Source organism: Nerophis lumbriciformis, linkage group LG20 (assembly GCF_033978685.3).
Source record: "Nerophis lumbriciformis linkage group LG20, RoL_Nlum_v2.1, whole genome shotgun sequence".
Classification (NCBI taxonomy): Eukaryota; Metazoa; Chordata; class Actinopteri; order Syngnathiformes; family Syngnathidae; genus Nerophis; species Nerophis lumbriciformis.
The window spans coordinates 25,437,501-25,461,992 of record NC_084567.2 but is presented as its reverse complement, the minus strand read 5'-3'; the positions used below and the strand labels follow the sequence as shown (position 1 = coordinate 25,461,992).

General features: G+C 38.6%; 1 protein-coding gene across 1 annotated transcript in view; it reads left to right on the top strand.

Moving 5' to 3' along the window:
- il6st (interleukin 6 cytokine family signal transduce) overlaps positions 1–24,492 on the top strand; it is a 63,614-nt gene that overhangs the window by 36,903 nt on the left and 2,219 nt on the right. The window contains exons 8-16 of the mRNA XM_061980673.2: positions 905–987; positions 5,798–6,059; positions 11,138–11,308; positions 13,402–13,503; positions 17,529–17,675; positions 17,785–17,925; positions 18,956–19,052; positions 19,273–19,354; positions 21,649–24,492. The exon at positions 21,649–24,492 is cut by the window's right edge and continues 2,219 nt beyond it. Of these exons, the coding sequence (XP_061836657.2) occupies positions 905–987; positions 5,798–6,059; positions 11,138–11,308; positions 13,402–13,503; positions 17,529–17,675; positions 17,785–17,925; positions 18,956–19,052; positions 19,273–19,354; positions 21,649–22,260 (1,697 nt within the window). The 3' untranslated portion in view covers positions 22,261–24,492. The remainder of the gene's footprint in view (positions 1–904; positions 988–5,797; positions 6,060–11,137; positions 11,309–13,401; positions 13,504–17,528; positions 17,676–17,784; positions 17,926–18,955; positions 19,053–19,272; positions 19,355–21,648) is intronic.

The following is a 24,492-nucleotide window of genomic DNA, read 5'->3' as shown; positions in this document are numbered from 1 at the left end:
TATGTAGCATCATTTGAAAAGTCACCTGCTAGACAATGAAGAGGGCTTACTCTGCACGTCAATATCTCCGTTCGGTGCCACACGTCCACACCATCAAAATGCCGAGGCAAACATTTCCAGATCAACACTGTATGAAAAAAATAGTGATTTTTTTTAGTTGTGATTTCCTTCTCTGCATGAAAGTTTAAAAGTAGCATATATTAATGCAGTATGAACAAGAATGTTTTAATGTAGACACATAGAATCATCATACTGCTGTGATTATATGCATCAAGTGTTCATTCAAGGCTAAGGCAAAATATCGAGATATATATCGTGTATCGCGATATGGCCTTAAAATATTGCGATATTAAAAAAAGGCAATATCGCCCAGCCCTAGTATGTATATATATTTATATATACTCTACATACATATATGTATGTATGTATGTATATATATATATATATATATAATCGTGTTTGAGCCATGATTCATGTCAAACCACCTGGGGCAACAGCTCTTCAAGGTGAGAACACTCCTTTTCAATTGCAGACTGATCAAAAGATTTAATTTGATGCAGGTTTTGGCTTTGGAAATTAAAATTTACGGGGTGATTCCAGAGTATCTTGCTCCAAATTGAGTGGTTCTTTTTTTTTTTTCACTCTGCTAGATCTAAAATTTAAACTGTTAATGGCTACTACAGTTCGTATGCTTGATTTATTTTAGTGTTCCTTAAAGCCAGTAAGTTGCCATTTGAAATGACTATAGTTTTTACTACAAAAACTGATGTGTTGCTTTGCTACAAAATGAAACTGAAAGAACATTCTTTAAGTCTGGGGATTCCATATTTTTTTGCCAGGGGTTGTATTATGTTGAACATATGTTGAGCTTGTATATACTGTATCTATTTTTCCTTTTGTACAGGACCAACAAGTAAACCTGATTTATGGACTATAATTGCTGACAGTGAACATAAAAATGAGCGAGAAGTGACGTTGATTTGTAGGGTAAGTTTCACAATCATCCATATTGAGTGTATATACCTTGCTTGTTATAGACCATGGTTATTTTCATGTTACTTTTTTTTTTTAACAGGAAAAGACAATTCTTTTAGTCAATGCATCATTTTACTGTTGACACACTCAAGCCATATCACGCAGAATTTAGTGTAACAAACTGCAACATCCTGCAATGAACGTGTCGCCAAATATTAGCTAGTTAGTGCAGCATAAGCATTTCCATACACAGTGTCGAGTAGCTCCTTTATAGTGACCCTTTTTTCCATGGTGGCAAATACACCATTATATATTCTTTACAACTATTATCACTGCAGGACAATGGCAAAGCATGGGACAAGAAAGAGTTGGGACAGGGTCAATATGACGTCCTTATAGAATTTTCATATAGTCAATGATGCATATATTATCTTTAAAAATGCTTAAACAATGTATGCATACATTTAAAAACAAGTATGTGCAATTCGCAGTGTTTGGAAAATTACTTTAAAAATAATTATAGTTACTTTGCCAAAAAAAGTAATTGAATAACTAACAAAATTACTCTTTAATGAATTCAGTTAATAACTTGGGTAAGTAACTATAGCGTTACTTTAAGAAAACTTCTAATTAAAATTTGGTTAAGTGACGTCTGACATTAGTGCCCAGACAGAGCAGTTTTAGCTCAACTGTTAGCTCAGACTTGCAGTTTGTGTGGGCAGTTACGGCAACTACGGTATGTTGAATTTTTTCACTGGATTGTTTTAGCGGTGAAAAATAACTTCTTTGGCAGAGGTAAGAAAGTCTGCGTTCTGCAAAACTCGCCACTTTTTTGCTTCCCAGAAAGTAAACGTTGAAAGGCACTTATGTGAACAATATTGTTTTACACTGGATGACTACATTGTCACTTTAAAGACACTCAACCGGAAGCTAATATTTGCTTGAAACAGTGGGTGTCCCCGCACAATTATTTGCACTTACAAATACATGTTTGTAGTAATACATATGATTAGAACATTTTAGTATTGTTTGTGTTCAATTACAGTTAGTGTGTACATCCTAAACATTCCTGCCGCTTCATTTTACACAATGGCATTTTTACGTTTTTTTTTAAACATATACCACAATAATTAATACCGTGATAGTATTGTACCGTGAGATTTTGATATCCTTACATCCCGACACGTTACTAGTAAAAGTAACTACGAATGCCATTATTCTGAAAACTGTTTTTTTTTTGCTTTATTTTTCAATTGTTGCTCCTTTCTGTATAATGTAACACAGGCTGCACCATATTCTACCCTCTCTGAATGTTGGAATTGAGTTTACCAAATATACAAACAGTTCTTTGAATTAGAGATGGAAAAAAATGACTTAATATTCTCCACAAATAAGTCGATGTAAAACTAAGCACAAAAAGGAAAGTACATCAATATACACATGAAGAGCACATACAAGTAGGAATAATGTCAAATTAATAATATAGTTTGATACAAACTGAAAAAAGCAATACAATGGTACAGAATGAAGGTTGGCTTTAATATCGCGAGCTGAATGCTAACGCACAATGGACCAGCTAATCAACAGGCTAATGAAAAGTTGCAGAATGAACTTGTACATCCATCCATTTTTTATACCGCTTATCCTTAGGTGAGGAACACCCTAAACCAGTCTCCAGTCAATCGCATGGCATTAACAATATACAAACCCCGTTTCCATATGAGTTGGGAAATTGTGTTAGATGTAAATATAAACGGAATACAATGATTTGCAAATCCTTTTCAACCCCATATTCAATTGAATGCACTACAAAGACAAGATATTTGATGTTCAAACTCATAAACTTTTTTTTTTTTTTTGCAAATAATAATTAACTTAGAATTTCATGGCTGCAACACGTGCCAAAGTAGTTGGGAAAGGGCATGTTCACCACTGTGTTACATCACCTTTTCTTTTAACAACACTCATTAAACGATTGGGAACTGAGGAAACTAATTGTTGAAGCTTTGAAAGTGGAATTCTTTCCCATTCTTGTTTTATGTAGAGCTTCAGTTGTTCAACAGTCCGGGGTCTCCGCTGTCGTATTTTACGCTTCATAATGCGCCACACATTTTCGATGGATGCTGGCTTTTGAACTTTGCGTCGATAACAGTCTGGATGGTTCGCTTCCCCTTTGGTCCGGATGACACGGTGTCAAATATTTCCAAAAACAATTTGAAATGTGGACTCGTCAGACCACAGAACACTTTTCCACTTTGCATGAGTCCATCTTAGATGATCTCGGGCCCAGAGAAGCCGGTGTAGTTTCTGGATGTTGTTGATAAATGGCTTTCGCTTTGCATAGTAGAGCTTTAACTTGCACTTCCAGATGTAGCGACAAACTGTATTTAGTGACAGTGGTTTTCTGAAGTGTTCCTGAGCCCTTGTGGTGACATCCATTTGAGATTGATGTTGGTTTTTGATACAGTGCCGTCTGAGGGATCGAAGGTCACGGTCATTCAATGTTGGTTTCCGGCCATGCCGCTTATGTGGAGTGATTTCTCCAGATTCTCTGAACCTTTTGATGATATTATGGACCGTAGATGTTGAAATCCCTAAATTTCTTGCAATTGCACTTTGAGAAACGTTGTTCTTAAACTGTTTGACTATTTGCTCACGCAGTTGTGGACAAAGGGGTGTACCTCGCCCCATCCTTTCTTGTGAAAGACTGAGCATTTTTTGGGAAGCTGTTTTTGTACCCAATCATGGCACCCACTTGTTCCCAATTTGCCTGTTCACCTGTGGGATGTTCCAAATAAGTGTTTGATGAGCATTCCTCAACTTTATCAGTATTTATTGCCACCTTTCCCAACTTCTTTGTCACGTGTTGCTGGCATCAAATTCTAAAGTTAATGATTATTTGCAAAAAAAAAATGTTTTATCAGTTTGAACATCAAATATGTTGTCTTTGTAGCATATTCAACTGAATATGGGTTGAAAATGATTTGCAAATCATTGTATTCCATTTATATTTACATCTAACACAATTTCCCAACTCATATGGAAACGGGGTTTGTATATATATATTAGAGATGCGCGGTTTGCGGGCACAACCGCGGAGTCCGCAAATTATCCGCGGATCGGGCGGATGAAATTTTAAAAAATTAGATTTTATCCGCGGGTCGGGTCGGGTCGGGTGGTTGAAATTAAAAAAAATTAGATTTTAAATAGATTCAGGCGGGTGGCAGTTAAACCAATTCGGAAATATATATACATAGTTAAATGTTGTTACCCACATACGAAAAACGAGCAGGCACCTGCTGCATATGCCACAACAGAAGAAAAAAAAAAAAAGAGATGACACTTTTACGGAGCGGAGAAGGGACGCCTCGCCGGGGTCCGGGACCGAGGCCCCTTCCCCCGAGAGGGCCCCACCGGGAGCCGTAGCTGAGGCGATCCGCGAGAAGGGCCCGACGCACGTCCAGGGTCACCACCGCGCCCACCGCACCGACACCCCGCCTCGTCCGCCTTCGCCGCGGCCGGCGTCACGCGCAGCAGGTAAGCAGCTTACCTGCCCGCCACCCCCGTGGCCGGGGGCTCGTAACAGGGGTCACTCCGCGCGCTCCGCCCGCGCAGCTTACCTGCCCGCCACCCCCATTGCCGGGGGCGCGTAACAGGGGTCACTCCGCGGGCAGTGCGCTCACGAAAGGGGTGGGGCTCACCCTGGTTGATATAGACAGCAGCTGGACGGTGGCCATGGAAGTCGGAACCCGCTAAGAAGTGTGTAACAACCCACCTGCCGAATCAACTAGCCCTGAAAATGGATGGCGCTGGAGCGTCGGGCTCATATGCGGCCGTCGCCGGCAGCGAGATGCGCTTGGAGGTGCGCTCAGCGCGGCTCCCATATGATTGCGCACTGGTGTGCGTCTGGGTCGTGACAGCGTGGCACGCGAATGTCTGCACTGCATTGGATCAGTCTCCTTTCTTTAACAGGCAAAAGCTTTATAACCTCACTAATGCCTTGCATCGTCTATATTAGATATATAACAACGGGCGGGTGCGGGCGGATGCGGTTCTGATCAAATGTTACATCGGGTGGATGGCGGATGGTTGACGACTTTCTGATGCGGTTGCGGATGAAATAATTGCCTATCCGCGCATCTCTAATATATATATATGTATATATATATATATGTATATATATGTATATGTATATGTATATATATATATATATATATATATATATATATATATATGTATATATATATATATGCATATATATATGCATATATCTATGTATGTATTTGTATATTAGTATATATACATATATATGCATATATGTATATATACTGCTCAGAAAAAGGGAACACTTGTGCTTTAAGTATTCCTTTTATTTTTTTAACAATATGTGTTTGGATATATGAAAATAAATGTGTATATATATATATATATATAATATATATATATATACATATAAATATATATATATATATATATATATATATATATACATATATATATATGCATATATATATACATATATATATATATATATATATATATATATACACACACACACACACACACACACACACACAGCATATTTTTTCAACATATTTTACTAGTTAACAAAAGAAAACAATGTTGAAATATGTCATTAGTAGCTGAAATAATTCAATGACAGCAATCATGGAAATTGTTAATAATTTCTAATTGTATGGTTTGAAACAGTATCATTATTTAAGTAAAGTAATAGATTTATAGTCTTATTAACTGTCTTTACTAACTGTACTTGGAGGATATTTTTGATTGAAACATGCAATCTGTTACTTTGTACTGACAGGATCCTGTGTTTTCCAATGGAAGGATAACAAGCTTCAACCTAGAGATTCAAACCCAAAAAGAAAATATTAGAAATGGAAGTATGGCTTGGGACTATATCTCTGTCAACCGGTCAGTGGCAGACAGCTCCCAGAGTCAAATAGTTACGATCTTGAAAAAGATTTCCCTGCCGTACCAGAGCTATATGATGGTGCACGTCACCGCCATCAATTCTGTTGGGACTTCTCCTCAAGCATCACTTGGAATCCCAGTGAAAACTCATGGTAGGTGGTCTAATCCACAATGTAAAGGATCATGTAACAGAAATAGGTTATTTGATTGTCTTTTAAACCTTTGTGTTACCTCTTAAAAGAATAGAGCATGTTCCATCAACTACATTTGGCCCTGAGTCTGATGATTTTTCTTTTTCGTTGTGTTACTAATCAGTTTGGATCAGATTCTCGTGTCTACGGCATGGCAGATGGAATCACAGAAATTGGCCAATAGAAATAGAATCTACTATTAAATGCAAAACATTTACATAATGGGACTGAAATGCTATCATTGTGAGAAGGAACATTTGGGGAAATTGCCTTCACGCAGACATGTGCACCACCTCACAAACGCTCCCACCATAACTCCACTTTTCACTCACCACCATGAAGCTGCGCCAGCACATAGCAAACACAAATGCGAAAAAACCTTCCTTTTTCAAAGAGCCAAACAACTTCCAAATGACTTGTTTTTTTTTTTTTAATTTTCCAATTTTATGACTCCGTATTGTCCAAAACCCAAGTAAAAAGCACAAAATAACATTGTACTAATGCTGTTGCTGTTGACACAAACACCGATGTTAGGGATTATAGTAGGGCTGGGCGATATGCCAAAAAAATTATCACGATTAATTTTTTTATATCATCCGATCTCGATTAATATCACAATTTTTTTTTATTAAAGCGGATTGGCCCTTGCAGGATTATACCGAGTACCACATCCCTACTGTTTACCACTGCAGTATCTTGTAACAAACATTTCCACCATGTTGGATTGAAGCAATATATGCTAACATCTTACAACTGTCATTTTGTTCATATATATATTTGTGGTTACTAGAGGTGCAACTGTATAGGTAACCCACACTACGATCCGTACCTGGTTTTAGGGCCACGGTTTGGCTTCTTTTTCGGTACATTTTGTGGGGGTAAAAAGAACAACTTTTTTCCTCTCAAAGTTGTTTTGTTTTTTTTGCATTTTATCCAATCTATCAATCCAATCCACTTTATTTATACAGCACATTTAAAGAACAAAAATCAAAGTGCTGCACAACAATATTAAAAACAATATTCAAATATTATCCTTAGCTCCACCAATGACTGAATAAAAACAAAACATAAATAAATATAAAAACAAAATAAAAACAAATATGATTAAAAATGATTTTAAGGGGTAAAACCATTTACAACAGTAAAAAGAAATCAACATTTTTTTAAAACGCAGAGGATGACAGGACCACACAACTCACGTAGTGTTAAAAGCCAAATAATATTCATCACACACATTCTGCAGTAAACAAAGTATCAGTGGTGTAGAGAATACTACAATACTTTTATGTCAAGTGAACATTTACTAAAGAACACTTTGAAATGGTAAATTATTATTTGTATTCTTGAATTACTTGTATACATAAGTACTTCTCACCAGTGCTTTGGCAAACAACAAGCTTTGACCCAGAATGGGGAGTTTTTAAAACTCAAATTCTGTATCTTATATTGAATGAAAATACATTAAAGTGTCGTTTGAATTTGAGGTACTGTAAAATAATGTGTACCAACACAAAATATGTTTAATAATTATTTCAGGAACAAAATGTTTTTTTTATTCACAAACAAATAAAAAGAATACAAAGTATTTGTCTGCATTTTTTTTTTTGTACATTTTATATCAGAGGAGTGGAATCTTTGCAGACACATTCATCAAAAAAGTCTGATTAAAAATATTTAGATATAAAAATGCCTTTTCTGATTAAATTAGTGGGTGTGTTGATTCTCCCAGGCGGGACCAATACAGTCACATAGACCAGGGGTCCCCAAACTACGGCCCACGGGCCAGATACGGGCCCCCAGCGTCAGAAATCCGGCCCGCGGGAAGCTTTTATTTTTTTTATTTGTCCTTACTAGTCCATTTTCTACCGTCTCTTAGCCACTCAGGCAAATCATATTGTCTAAAAATGCATTTTACCATCGATAATGTGACATGCAGCAAGTACGCTCTTTAAGTCAATTAGTGCGCGAGGAATATATATGTATGAATACATACATACATACATATATATATATATATATATATATACACATATATACACAAATACATATATATATACATATATACACATGTACATATATATATACATTTATATATACCGTATTTTCCGCACCATAAGGCGCCCTGGGTTAAAAGCCGCGCCTTCAATGAACGGCATATTTCAAAACTTTGTCCACCTATAAGCCGCCCGGTGTTGTAAGCCGCATCTAACTGCGCTAAAGGAATGTCAAAAAAACAGTCAGATAGGTCAGTCAAACTTTAATAATATATTAAAAACCAGCGTTCTAACAACTCTGTTCACTCCCAAAATGTACGCAAATGTGCAATCACAAACATACGTATATCAACATGGACAGAGCTGCGTGAAAAAAGCCACCCGGCCTCTTCGCGTAAACTTAAACTTACCTTAACCACTCGCTCATCTTTTCTTCATCCATCCCTTCGAGTTAGCTTTTATGATGACGCCGGCTGGAAAGGTCTCTTTTGGCAAGGTCTTCCTTTTGAATATCACCATGGGTGGAAGTTTCTGGCCATTAGCATGGTAAGCTAGAACCACAGTGAAGGATGACTTCTCATTCCCTGTGGTGCGAATATTCACCGTACGTGCTCCCGTTGTATCCACAGTGCGGTTCACAGGAATATCAGTTGCTGTGAAATAGTAATCCGTGTGCGGATGGAGAGATTGCGTCTTTTCATGAACCGGATCCCTGACGCTTAGTAGGAGCCATTTTGTGGTCTTTACAGATGTAAACACACAAAGGAAAGGAAACGTACGGTATATCCGCGCGCTTTTTCTTCTTCTACGCGGGCGGGTGGTTGCTTACAATAGAAGAAGAAGCGCTTCCTGTTCTATGGGGGCGGGTGCTTACCTTGGCGGTTGCTTGCGTAGAAGAAGAAGCGCTTCCTGTTCTACCGGGAAAAAAGATGGCGGCTGTTTACCGAAGTTGCGAGATCGAAACTTTATGAAAATGAATCGTAATATTAATCCATATATAAAGCGCACCGGGTTAAAAGCCGCACTGTCAGCTTTTGAGTAAATTTGTGTTTTTTAGGTGCGGCTAATAGTGCGGAAAATACGGTACATGGACACATACATATATACACATATACGTACATATTATATATATATATATATATATATATATATATATATATATATATATATATATATATATATATATATATCTCGCGGTCCCCAGCCAAATTGTTTTACCCCAATGCGGCCCCGGAGTCAAAAAGTTTGGGGACCCCTGACATAGACTGTCTCTAAGTGCCTGCAAGTCCGCATTCGGGGCAGGATTACTGGTGAGCTGCAGCAGATAGTGAAAGTAAAGTGTATCACTAAAGTAGCTGATCCTTCTAAATGTTGTGTTTCAATTTATATGTTAGTGTTAGTCATAATTCTGTATTTTATTCTTCTGGGCTGCACTTCCGGCTGTGTAAGGAGGAACAGGCACAACGCTGACTGAACATTAATTACGTCGTAACAAGACTGACTTTCAAAACGGTGGAACAGGATGGTCGCGCACACACCGACAAACATTTTCAAAAAAACACATACAAACGTACACAAACTCACACACATTCACAGACACACACAGGATCACGGTTATAAAGGCGGATTGTTCCGTGCAGGATTATAACAAGTATCGTTGCTCCCCTACTGTCTACTACTTCTAACAGAAATTCCCGCAATGTTTGATTAAGGAAATATGCTAACAGCTGATCACCGTGATCAAACTCAAATTGATCGCAATCAACGTTCTCGATCATATGATCGCCCAGCCCTAGATTGTAGCGTCTTAAATATCTTCTATTACCATTAATTGATTAACGTGGACCCCGACTTAAACAAGTTGAAAAACTTCAGTACCATTTAGTGGTCAATTGTACAGAATATGTACTGTACTGTGGAATCTACTAATACAAGTTTCAATCAATCAATCAATCAATTCACTGCTTAGGTAATGTTAACTTGAGAGCCTTGAAGACTACAGTTTTGTTCTTCTTATTCTTGTTTTATGGCGGGGCACTCAACATTAAAGGTGCTTTACCGTCACCTACTTACTGTATTGGAGTGTGAACCAGAGTTCCTTCCCTTCTCGCTACCTCACATAGAAGCTTCACTAAAATGTTCTGGTTGCTGCTTTAGTAGCCCTATGAGAGTAACCTCCTTCTGTCCACGTCTTCTAACTTCCTCTCTTAGTTTTCTCTTTTCTCTACTGTATTTACAATGAATGATTGCATATTCCACTGACTGTACCTCATTGCAGCTGTCACATAATCCTGTTGGGCATTTACTTATAAGGTGGAATGTCTTATTCAGTCTGGTGTGTCCTAATTGAATGTAATTTGACCAATGTACTTAATTATTTGGTATTGGATTCATACAAACATTTGTAGTATCACCCAAAACTTATTTAAGGTATCAAACAATTAAAAGAAGTGATTATTAGAAGAAGTGATTATTACATTTAAAAAAAAGTGTTGATAGAACATGTTAAAACAGAAAGTAAGCAGATATTAACAATAAATGAACAAGTAGATTAATAATCCATTTTCTACCACCTGTTATTCTTTTTTTTGACAAAATAATACAACCAGAAAAGACACAATATGTTAATACATATATCATCGGCCAATTAGGAGTCTTTGTTTGCTTACTTAGTGCTAAAAGAAAAGTTTAGTATATTTACCATCTTTTTTCATTCCAAAATATTATTTGATTGCAATAAGAAACGTATGTTTAATGTATCATAAGATTTTCTGTTACAATAAAGCTAATAATAAAAACATTTTGTGATCCTTTTCATTTTGAAAGGTATCGAAATACATTTTGGTACCAGTACCAACGGATAAACCACAGCAACCTCGGCTATATATATATCAGAATTAGGTATTTTACTACTGTTATTTTTTTTATTGGTTATGGTTATGGTTGTTTTTACGGCTACAGTCCTTCTGATTGCTATTAGAAAAGTAATTTTTTGTTTTTGTTTTACTGGCAGGAGTGAGACTTACTTTGTGTTATGTATTTCAGAGCGCAACCTAGTGGAAAACCTTAAGGCGTGGTCACAAGAAGGACAACTTTTCCTAAAATGGAATGCCCCCAACAATACAAGTGTAACAGAATTTATCGTTGAGTGGGTCAGCGGTATTGACATTGACTGGCAGAGGGAAAACAGAAACACCCGACAAGCTGCCTTAAAAGGTAACCTGACTATTGCAAAATGCTTGGGTATTATGTCGTGATGTTTTGTCATTAAAATCAACTTGTCATAGTCAAATATTTTTGCTCACTCTAACTCTGTTTCAAAAACTTGAATATGCGCGCAACATAAAGTATAAACACATTTGTTTTTTTCTCCCATTTTCATGAGCTGAACTCAGAACTAAAATGTTTACCCTGTACACAAAAGATAGCATTTTCCCAAATATTGTTCACAAATCTGTCTTAATTTGTGTTAGTGCATAATCAGTATCTGGTGTGAACACTATTTGCATGCTCAATGGGTGACATGTCTGGTGCAGTGGCGATTGCTCTAAGACTGCAAGGGAGGCTCAGCTTCCGCTACAATGTAAACATATAAGTGGTGAAATTAATACTTTTGTGTTTTAGAATCAGCTACTTAAGCAACAGCTGACGCAAATCTACTGCCATTGGATAAATGCTCGGATTTGTCCCACCCAATGAAAACTCAGCGTCTCTGGAAGTGTATGGACATGATGCTGAAATTCCGTATGATGATTAGATGATCTCTCTGAGGCTGAATCCCGTTTTAGAGTTGATATGGAGGATTTTACAATAACTATAAGTGACATTTTCTTTGTAACATTTAGCATCTTTATATCTTTTATCTGCAATTGGAGACGGTACTCGTGTTTATAGAGTAGCGAAAAACAAGCTTCCCCTACTCGAAAGACCAGCAGCTGCCACTTGCTTGGTGAGTATGCTGGCCATGCAAAAACTGGGATGTTTTCAGCTTCCAGTAATTGTGCACATATCCTTGAAACATGTGGCCGTGCTTTATCAGTCTGCAACATGAAATGTTGGTTGTGGATGAATGACATAACTATGGGCCTCAGGAACGTGTTACATTATCTCTGTGCATTGAAAATGCTTTTATTATACTAGGGATGTATCGATCCACTATTTTTCACCTCTGATCTGATCCTGATGCCTAAATGTGTAAAACGGCCGATACAATAGTATTCCGATACCAGAGTTGTATTTGCTTTAAAATGTCTATTGTTATTGTTGATTTTGTATAATGCTGTAAAAAGTGTGATATGCTTGAATGTATGTATCTCCCAAAAAGAAGCTTGAGGTAAGCATAAAGTAGGAAAATAAAGTCCGAAATAATAGTGAAAACAAAAAATGCAACAGTAAGGGTTTCAAATAGACTGTCAATATGTATAAAATCCAAGATTGATACACATAAACCTATCTTACATGTCCAATAATCTCCAAATAAAATACATCATCTGTCGTCTAATTAGCACAGATTAAGTATGCTGGTTCTTGTAGCAACAACAAACAGAATCAGGCAAAACATATGCCTCACCTGTCCTTATTGTTTTGAACAACCTCCACAAAGTGGCTACAGCCTACAGCATTAATTTTCGATGCTAACGCAACTGCAACGGTTGGAGGAGCATGCTTTTTATTTTTATTCATAGGTTCAACACTAAGTGCCAGATGCCAGCGGATGTGAGAATTAGTTAACTTGAGTCACAGCAATCAGCGGCAGTCAGGTCAGAAGCCTAATGAGGACAACAGGCAATTGGCTTCTGATAGTTCGTGCAGAAATTATTCGGTTATGCAAACAGTTGCAGCAGCTGTCAGGTCAGTGGTCTTGTACAATCTTGGAGTTGATCATGCTGGATGTGAAGGTCCTGGGCTGGTGGGGGTTCATGTGGTCTATGGTTGTGAGGCCGGTGGATATACTGCTAAATTCTCAGAAATTCCTATGAAGACGATTTATGGTAGAGAAATGAACATTCAATTCATGGACAACAGCACTGGTGGACATTCCTGCAGTTAGCATGATTGTTTGTTCTCTAAATATCCGCAAACTGTGGCATTGTGCTGTGTGATATGACTGCACAGAAATAATCATGCTGTCTAAACAGTATCTTTTTATGTCACACATGTGAGGTTGATAGATTATCTTTGCAACGGACAAGTGCTTAGACTACAGATTTGTGAACAATATTTGAGAGAAGTAGGCCTTTTGTCTCCAAAACCAAGGAGTTATGTTTAAAAAAAATGTGTGTACTTGATTTTACCTCTCCTCGACACAGGCAACATTGAGAAATTTATTTGCTACAAGATATCTGTGTATCCAATATACAATGGATGGAAGGGCAAGCCAGCCACAATTGAAGCTTTTCTTGAAGAAGGAGGTAAGGCTGCATGCTCATCAGTGATGTCCTAAGAGGTGTTTTCATGGTGTGTGTGTGTGTGTGTGTGAGTGTGTCTGTGTGTGTGTACATTCGCGCAAGTGTGTGTACACATGCGTGCAGGTGTGTGCATGCGTGTGTGTATATACATACATATATAAATGTATAGTGTGTGTGCGTGTGTGTGTGTGTGTGTGTGTGTGTATATATATATATATATATATATATATATATATATACAAACACACACATATACAGTATATACTGTATATATACTGTGTGTATGTATGTATATATATGTATATATATATATATATATATATATATATATATATATATATATATATATATATATATATATATATACTCACAGACATATATACATACATACAGTATATATACACACACATCCATCCATCCATCCATCTTCTTCCACTTATCCGAGGTCGGGTCGCGGGGGCAGCAGCCTAAGCAGGGAAGCCCAGACCTCCCTCTCCCCAGACCTCCCTCTCCCCAGCCACTTCGTCCAGCTCCTTCCGGAGGATCCCGAGGCGTTCCCAGGCCAGCCGGGAGAGATAGTCTTCCCAATGTGTCCTGGGTCTTCCTCGTGGCCTCCTACCGGTCGGACGTGCCCAAAACACCTCCCTAGGGAGGCGTTCGGGTGGCATCCTGACCAGATGCCCGAACCACCTCATCTGGCTCCTCTCCATGTGGAGGAGCAGCGGCTTTACTTTGAGCTCCTCCTGGATGACAGAGCTTCTCACCCTATCTCTAAGGGAGAGCCCCGCCACCCGGCGGAGGAAGCTCATTTTGGCCGCTTGTACCCGTGGTCTTGTCCTTTCGGTCATAACCCAAAGCTCATGACCATAGGTGAGGATTGGAACGTAGATCGACCGGTAAATTGAGAGCTTTACCTTCCGACTCAGCTCCTTCTTCACCACAACAGATCGATACAGCGTCCGTCGGTCGAACTCACGATCCACTCTTCCCTCACTCGTGAACAAGACTCCGATGTACTTGAACTCCTCTACTTGGGGCAAGATCTCCTCCCCAACCCGGAGATGGCACTCCGCCCTTTCCCGGGCGAGAACCATGGACTCGGACTTGGAGGTGCTGATTCCCATCCCAGTCGCTTCACACTCTGCTGCGAACCGATCCAGTGAGAACTGAAGACCTTGGCCAGACGAAGCCATCAGGACCACATCATTTGCAAAAATCAGAGACCTAATCCTGCAGCCACCAAACCAGATACCATCAATGTTCTGACTGCGCCTACAAATTCTGTTCATAAAAGTTATGAACAGAATCGGTGACAAAGAGCAGCCTTGGTGGAGTCCAACCCTTACTGGAAACGGGTCCGACTTACTGCCGGCAATGCAGACTAAGCTCTGACACTGATCATACACACACATTAATAAATAAAAAAAATATATTTACCGGTATACATATATATATATATATATATATATATATATATATATATATATATATACACACACACACATATACAGGTTATATTAGAGCTGTCAAAGTTAAAGGGGCTGTTTGCAACATTTACACAGATGCCTAGAGAGCGCTAACTTTCCAATGTATTTTACACAGTATATCCCACCTTCTTAAGGCTTCTCGAATGTAATGACAGGATTACGTGCGTACGTAACACTTGCACGTGCATTAGCTTTAGGTGTTTTTAGCTAATAGCAATTTGGATAGCTAGCATAGTCATTCTCCCAACAAGACCTTTTTCTTCCACGATCGCCATGAGCTGCCATCACTGGAGCAAATGCCTGCTGGAGCTCTTGCATTCTGAGAGGTGGAGCTTCACCTCCGTGCAGGGCCATTATGTTGGGGTAAAAGGTGATGACTATTCTAAGAGCCAACAGCCCGCAAGGGCCCACACACAGCCCCCAGTAGCCTCTATGACAAAATGTTTATACATACACTGAAATAATAATATATATTCATACGAATGAATCAGAATTAAAACAAAGCCACAAGTCACTCAATATTCAATTTTTAGTAATTTCAATAACCCATTTGGCCCCTTCTTAAAAAATGGTTTGGTGCACACCAATGTTCCTTTTATGGTGTGCGCCTCCGCAATTGCGCACTGCTCCCAGGCTCCATGCACGGAAAATCTATGCATTTCAGGGCGTTCAATTGTTCGCAACTGGACTGATGGTTCGCCAAAACCCCAAATATTTATACTCCAAAAATCAGGAGAGTGTGTCTGGGCAAGGATGGTTTCGCCTTAACGTAGTGAAAAAACAACTGTTTTAATGCAAGCGAGCAATCCTAGCTGTCAAAGAAAGACAGTCGTTGAACTGTAAATTCCCCTCGTTAGCATTTGTTCACAACTGAATGGAATGGTTATTCGGAGGACTCCGACTATTTTGGACTGGTAGTAGTCGATCCACAGCGATCTTTATGCCACACAATACCTCAATGCTAACAGGATGTGTTCAATGTTGTCTTGTAAAATGTGTTATTAGTGGAAAATTTGAATAGCCTAAATACAAAAATGTTAAAAGACAACTAATAATACCTTTGAGACACTGGTGATTTAGGGCTATATAAATAAACTTTGATTGATAATACATAATTTACATAATAATACTCTAAAAAGGAAACCAATTGGGTGTATTACACCAGGCACCGTCAAGAACACTAAAACACAAGAACATTGGAAATAGCAATGAAGGGTTTAGAGCCCACAACAATACTCTTTCAGGGGGCCCACAATTCATAGCACCGGCCCTGCTTCCGTGTTTAGATTACAGTTTAGTGCATTGATAACATAAAATGTACATTTTACCTGTAACTGGTTTAGTAAAATGGGATCAATGCTCAGCAGAAAGGAATGACGGTAGGCAGGATGTCAAGAGACTCTTTTTTGTCTGTCATCAAAACTAGTCAAGACACCTCTTTTTTAAAACAATCACACACTTCCGGCTTACAAATTAAGGCGCTACACATCACATCCGATCCAACTACACTGACTAAAATAAATTATTTACATTACGCTCATGTTTTGAATGTCAAATATGTTTTGTAATGCAATCTGTGTTATTTCCACCTAAATAAATGCTAGTACATCAGTTGAGGAACATTAAGAAATGTTCTTGTTGATAGTCCTCAGTCCTCAATTAGACAATGTTTGGCAGGCTGAACATTAAGCTTTATTAATAAATAAAGAAGGATAAGAGATTTTCATGCATTGATACTGTAAAAGTACTATTAATGCACAACACGTAATGTATCAGAAGCAATTTTTCAGGGAGAAATATCACAGATTACATTAACCATACATCTTTGACAATCAAACCATAATGGTAACAATCCACATTTTGTGTTATTAACGCGCAGAACTGGAATTTAAACACAGAAGTGTATCTCCTCTCCTCTTAATGCAAGTGCTCCTACAGCAGGAATTTAAATTATCTCGGGGATACACCGCTGCACTTTAGGTAATTGTTTTTTATTGTCATAAAAGTGTGTTTGTGTGCATTTTGTGTTGAGCTGTTTAAAAATGGATAATGTTCATTAAAAATGTCAATAAAGCAAACAAAGTCATAGTTTTAAAAACTTAAAAATGATCTGTCTATGGTACACTACTAGACTAATTAATGATGTAAATTGTATTTAGTCTACGTTTAATCTCGACTAATTTAGAGTTAACTATGAACAAAAATGTTTATTCTCATCAAAAGCGTGTTTATGACCATTTTATGTTGAGCTGTTTAAGAAAGCATAATGTTAAAAAATATTTTATTAAAGCAAACTAATTGTTTAGTAATGGTAATAAAATCTTTAAAATTGTCTGTTGAAGGTACTCATTAATAATGAGAAATTATATCTAGCTGCGATTAATCCCAATAATTTTTTTGTTAACTTTGAACAAACTGCAACATCGGTATTAAATACTTAATCGATTGACACCCCTAATATAAATATATATATACATACATGCATACATACATATACCAATAAAGCCCTAATTGTCATATATTGTTCTTTCTGTTTCACAGCTCCTTTGGAAGGTCCTTCTGTTCGACTGAATGTTAAACCGGGGCGAAATGAGGCAGAATTGGTTTGGAATGGAATACCCTTACACAAACGACAAGGCTTCATCACAAATTACACAATTTTCTATTCAAGCGGCAATGAAATACGTGGTATGTATTTGTGATGGCTTATATTAAAGTTTTTCCACAGTTGTACATTAGGGACTCATGTTTTTTGAATTTTACAAAATGCATAAACATCTCTTTTCCTCATTTGCAGAAATCACAGTGCCAGCTAACATCACCTCATATGTACTGACGTCACTAACAGGCAACACCAAGTATGACACTTGGATCAGGGCGTCTACCATTCGAGGCTCAGCTAATGGAACAAACCACTCATTTACCACACTGAAATATGGTGAGTGTTGTTGTGAAGAACACAATATGTCCAAAAATAGAGGGGATAGCGGTGCTGCTCAAGCTACTTACTTACGTTGTAAGCTATTGTACGTGAAATGTAGTTTCACTACACTTATGTTACCCACCAGAGAAGTAGAAGCTACACTAAAATGACAAAAGTAGCTTGACTACATTCAAAGCTTTTTCAATAAAACTGTCATACAAAAAGATCAAATCAGTTCAACTGATTTACCACTTTTGTAACTTCATTTTTTATTACAATATAAATCAGGTATAAACTAAGACTAAATTCTTTGGATAACGTATGTCTTACTACCACTGCAATATGCACCTCAGCTCAGCAATATCATCGCCGCATGTGCACAGTCTTTACTTTCAGATAACTTCGCGTATAAAAGGTTTTAATAAAAACATTTTAAAAACCTTGGGTGGGCCAGATTAGAAAGCTAACATGGCAGGTACACCATAGTTTATTCATTTCTTGTCTCTCCCATGGTTTTGATAATTGATTGTTTTATGCATTTATATTAATGTATATTCCATCCATCCATCCATTTTCTACCGCTTATTCCCTTTTGGGGTCGCGGGGGGCGCTGGAGCCTATCTCAGCTACAATCGGGCGGAAGGCGGCGTACACCCTGGACAAGACGCCACCTCATCGCAGGGCCAACACAGATAGACAGACAACATTCACACTCACATCCACACACTAGGGCCAATTTAGTGTTGCCAATCAACCTATCCCCAGGTGCATGTCTTTGGAGGTGGGAGGAAGCCGGAGTACCCGGAGGGAACCCACGCAGTCACGGGGAGAACATGCAAACTCCACACAGAAAGATCCCAAGCCCGGGATTGAACCCAAGACTACTCAGAACCTTCGTATTGTGAGGCAGATGCACTAATGTATATTCATTAATATTAATTAGTTTTTTTATTTTATTATGAAGGGTGTCATAATGTTCTGTTTTTTAATATTGTAATTATGAATATTGCTTGAATTGTATTCATATCTTATTTGTTTCCTGCAGCCCCAGGGGAGATCGAGATGATTGTGGTTGGAGTGAGTCTCAGCTTTCTCTTCGTTGTTCTCATGACCATGTTGCTATGTATCTACAAAAGAGACGCGTAAGTAGCAAAGCAATGTCTGAGGTAGTAATACAGCAACAACAATTCAGTCTCTTGAGTGATGGCACTTTTTTGCTACTGTAGTAGGTAAATCATTTCACACGTAATATGGTTATTGTTGCTTGTAAGCTTGTTTTCAATATAGAATTGTCTTGTGCCTTGGTTCCCTTTTATGAACTTGGCTAATCATCATAATAGTCATTTGTCTCCTGTTACACAGGATCAAGAAGAACTTTTGGCCTTGGATCCCAAACCCTGGAGAGAGCACCATTGTAAACTGGTCTCCTGACTATCCTTTGAAAGTATGGACTTTTTTGGACGAATCTGCATGGTTAAAGTCTTATCAAATACGCATCATGCATGTGGCCTACTTTAGTGTACCGCAGTCTAACACTACAGAGGATAGCCTTACCCAAACAAAAGGGTACTGAAAAGTAAGGAGACACAAATTAAGCTAGAAAAGCCCTCGGAGAGCGCAGACCTCTGCCAAGCCCTATCTCCCAGTAGTAAAAAATTCTTGAAATCAGATGGTGACCCGGATCAGCCCTAAAATGCAATTAAGGAGGCTTTTGATGATTTTAACACAGGTTCAGGTCTCCAGTCATGTCCAGTGGTTTCATGACCATTGTACGGTGTTGGAAAGTGTCATATGCAGCAGAAATATCCATGAAAGCTCCTCCGGTTATTTGTTTTCCTTCCAACCCATCCTCAATGTTTTGGGTGAGGTTTAGTAGCTGCCCAGTACAAGAGCGGCCGGGGTGGAAACCAGCTATGTCTTTCATCAGCTTGGTGTCTATGAGTGGCATGAGGCGTTGGAATATCACCCTTTCGTAGAGCCTACAAGTGATGCAGTGGCGGGAGATGGGTGGGTAGCTGTTTGGGGATGATAGGTCTTTGGCCATTTCAACCACTTTGGCCTTTCTCCACACAGGAGATATATTTTTATGCCATACATGTTTTCAGCATCTCCTGGAGCCAGCTCTTTGCGTTAGGTCCCAGGTGCTGTGTCATTTCTGCCAGGATGTCAACAATCCCTATATTATTATTACATTAGAGCTTAATTTGGTCACAAAGAAACGCTGGCAATAATGTCTTTATGAGCTATAATTTGTGGGACAATTTATCGCCCAGCAAATTTATTTTAAGCCCAGGTGTAGTCCGCCTGGTTAAGCCCCTACATCCGGTCAGCCCGGGACTCGAACCCGGGTCCTTTGAATGAGAGTGCAGCATGCTAGCTACAGAGCTTCAAGTCTGAGTTGTCAACTTGGTATCCAGCACTTTGCTTAAGGTTGTCAGGGTGTAAGATTTACTAACGACACACTGGCTATCCTGCGTTACACAGGCTTATACAATTGATGGAAAAAACATTGTTATTCAGAATTTGTTTTGATTATATATATATTTTTGTATTTTTTTGATTGGAAGTACAGTGTAATGATTGACAGGCGGAACCTTTTAATTGGCTGTTGTCTACGGCAAGTGCACCAAGTCAGGACAGCGGATGCTTGAAATGCTACATCCTGTGAACATGCTCATGCTGTGGCAAAACACGAAAAGTAAGATATGTCGGGAAAATGTAGAAATGCAAATTTCAGCAAAAGTGACTGGCTGGCTAACTCTTCAAAACATGGTTAAAGCCGGTCGATTGTAATACCATGAATGCTTTCTGCAGCATGTGCAAAAATACGTCCCAACTTTGCACAATGGGCATTAATTACGGTGAAATCACACGTTATTGGCTAATGACAAGTCGGCGATTAAAGGCATGCAGCAGTTAACAGTGCCAAATTTCTTTGCCGTGACCAAAAAAAGCAATTTCTGCTGATACTAATACAGAAAAATTAATTCTCAGATTAAACAGTCTTGTGAACAAATTTTAATTCACTAGAGAGTAACAGTTTTTTTAACTATTCAAGATTATGATTGTCAAATGCTTAGAACGTTGTCTACCCACAAACACTCGCAAGCTTTTGACTAAATATAATAACCTTGTGGAGTAGGACATAGGCAAAACATGTGTTTAGAGTGGAATTAAAAGACATAAATTAGATTTGCTAATACTTGCAAAAAACGTGTATAACTTTTTGAGGTATTTATTGCGAAATGAAAGAAACAGGGTGGAGCCTCTTGTCAGTCTTCCACTGTTTTTGTCTGTCGATAGAGGCAATGCCGCTAGCATACAAACATAGAAGTTGAAGTTTGTAACATAGTAAAATGATCTAGATAAGCCTCGAAATGTAATGACTTGTGCCTTATCCCATTCCAGACAGGTCCTGAAAGGTAGATAAAAACCCGTCAATAACATTTTGAGGAGTGAACAATCTTGGCTGTACTTTTTCTCTGCACACACAGAAGCCTAAACAATAGGTAACTTGGTAAAAACAATTCGGATCAGGCCCAAAATGTATCCAGTTGTTCCTTATGCCATTTCAGGCATTTCTTGAAAGTTAGAGGTAAAAAAAACACACAAACACAGACACTCGAACTAACTGGAAACAGAGCAAGTACGACATAAAAATTATTTTTACATTGAGTTGGTTTGTACAACCTTTGCCAACTGATTTATTATTGATTGTGTCTTTATGTTGCTCCGCAGCCAGAGACACCAAAGGAGAACTGTCTGTCGGACATCAGTGTGCTTGATATGGACGTCAATGATGACAAGTCAGTGTTGGAGGAAGACAAAACTATCCTGGCTCTCAAGAAAGACAAGTATCTGTCTGAAGAGCACAGTAGCGGTATTGGAGGCTCCTCGTGCATGTCTTCACCTCGTCAGAGTGTGTCGGACAGCGATGAGGGTGGTGAGATTGCTGATACCACAGCCAGCACTGTTCAGTACTCTTCAGTGGTGGCCTCCAGTGGTTACAAGGGTCAGACCCCGTGCGTCCCACCTCAGCAGGTAATTTTTTCACGTTCCGAGTCCACACAGCCTCTTCTGGACTCAGAGGAGAACCCGGACATAGTGCAGGAGGGCAGCAGACAGTCGCAGTTGTTTCCTCAATCGCCTTGCTTCACACACACTGCGTGGAACCAAGACGGTGCCAGCTCATCTAAGTTCAACCAGCTTGAGATGGAGCCACAGGAGGCCCTGTTGTCTCTGGACTTGTGTCCCTTGGCAGAAGACTCTGTGCTAACAACACCTGCAGATCGCCAATCAGCACCATTGTCCAGCTACATGCCACAACTTTGTGGCTACAGGTCACAGTAAAAGCACTGAGAGATAGGTGGTCTCGGGATGGGCAATATGACCTAAACTTTATTTTGCAATATGTATAGCAGTGTCCTGCGATAACAATGTATGTTACAATGTATTATTTGGTATACAAATGATTATAGAACCATTTCAAAACAGGTTACAAAGGCTTGTAATTGGGCAGCTGACATGCGATAACGTATTGTATAATTTCCATTTGTAATATTTTCTCAAAACTTTTAGTAATATACTTACTAAGTAACTGCTAATAGATGGTTCCTTTCTGTTGTAACATGGTTCTATCTACATTTTTGTTGAAATATAATATGCACTTATTCTTCTGTTGTTTGATACTTTACATTAGTTTTGAGTAATACTACAATACCATGTAGTGAAAGGCGGGCAGTATTGTCCATTTGATAGTTCACATTTTGAAGATCTCTGAATGATTCTATTTTTGATCCCAATTATATTCAGACAAAATACAAGATGGTAGTGTAACAATATCAAAGTAATATTTTTGGTATTTCTTACTATTGACTGATTTAAATATGTGTTTTGCCCTTGAAGCCCTCTTGTGCCCAGGGACTTAATTTCTAGGTTTGTAAACAATAACAAAAACATCAAAATATTTTTTGATGATAAAAAATGCCGACCATATATTGGTATCGTTACTGTCAATCCTAATTTACTGTTTGTATCGATCCACCCACCTTTGTTCACATTCAAGGCCTTTATCTTGCGGTTAGTTAGGTGTGTGGTGTAGCATGTTTAGCTATTCCTCTTCCTCCAGGGAGGATACTTGTAAGACATGTACTTTATTTGCCACCATAAAGGTGAGGATCTCTGACTTAAAAGTGGCTGTGCACTGTGTCAAGGCGTTAGTCGCTGGCAAAAATGCGGCAGCATGTTGAGAACGCGTTTGATCACTTTTTGCTATCAAATTCGCGGCACAAATCTAGAATGTGACATCAACATGCATAATCATGATATAACGATTGTATCAAAAGCTCTATTGTCTATATCGCGCAACCCTAAAGTGGTCTACACATGTGAATATATGTGTGCACCTGTTGATTTCAAGTTTTCTAAGTTGTCACCATTAGGCCTAATTTTTGCTCTTAATTATGCAGAACTACACTGCTCCAAAAAATAAAGGGAGTACTTATATTACTTATCCAAGATCCCAATTTCGAATTTCAGTTAAAACTATCAATAAGACGCAGACGCAGGGACACAATTTGGATGTCAGAAATGGGGGGGACACAACTGGCTTGAGTACAGGTGATGTGTGGTTTGAAGTATTCAACGCATTTCTTTTTAGTTTGTGTAAAACAATTTCAATGGTATTGGACTCCATCCTAAATGTATTTAGATGCATTGTTTAGATTATTATGAATACATGATTCAAATCTATGAATATATATATATATATATATATATATATATATCCATCCATCCATTTTCTACCGCTTGTCCCTTTTTTGGTGGGGGGGGGGTGCTGGAGCCTATCTCAGCTGCATTCGGGCGGAAGGCGGGGTATATATATATATATTTAATTAGTGCAAAATAGCACAATTAACACATTAATTTTGTGCTTATATCCACTCCCTTCAACATGTGATTAAGTTAATTAGATGACAAATATTCACCTGAGTAATCTCCTTTTTAGAACCAAAACAGGGCATCAGTCAGCTAGCTTTTGTACAGTCTGTGGTGCGCTACAGTAGCTGAAGTCCTCAGTTTGTTCTAGGTCAGGGAAACAAGTGGGCCAGTCAATACCATTAATTATTTTATTTTCCAGAAACTGCTGACACTTAAATGTGCCATTTAGACATTACCCTCAACCAGAATGAGCCCACTGTCATTATACGGTCTGACAATGGGTCTGGGTATCTTCTTAATGTGTGACTCAAATGAGGGAGTTGGGTTGAAGATAATACAGAGATTCTTTACGGAGTCGCTTTTGTATAATTGTTTTGCTGGTGTCCAACAGGACCAAATATCAACATTTACATTTTCATAGCGTTACGATAAAAAGTCGCTGCACATCCATTGTTTGATTTCATTAAGACACGCCTCTAGATGACTACAGGCGTGTTGGTCAGCTTTAGGGGCATGTAAAGTTGTGTGTCATCAGCAAAACAGTGAAAGCTAACACTGTATTTGCGTATGATGTCACCGAGCGGCAACATATGAAGAGTGCAGGGCCAAGAACCGAACCCTGTGGAACTCCGCACGATCCCT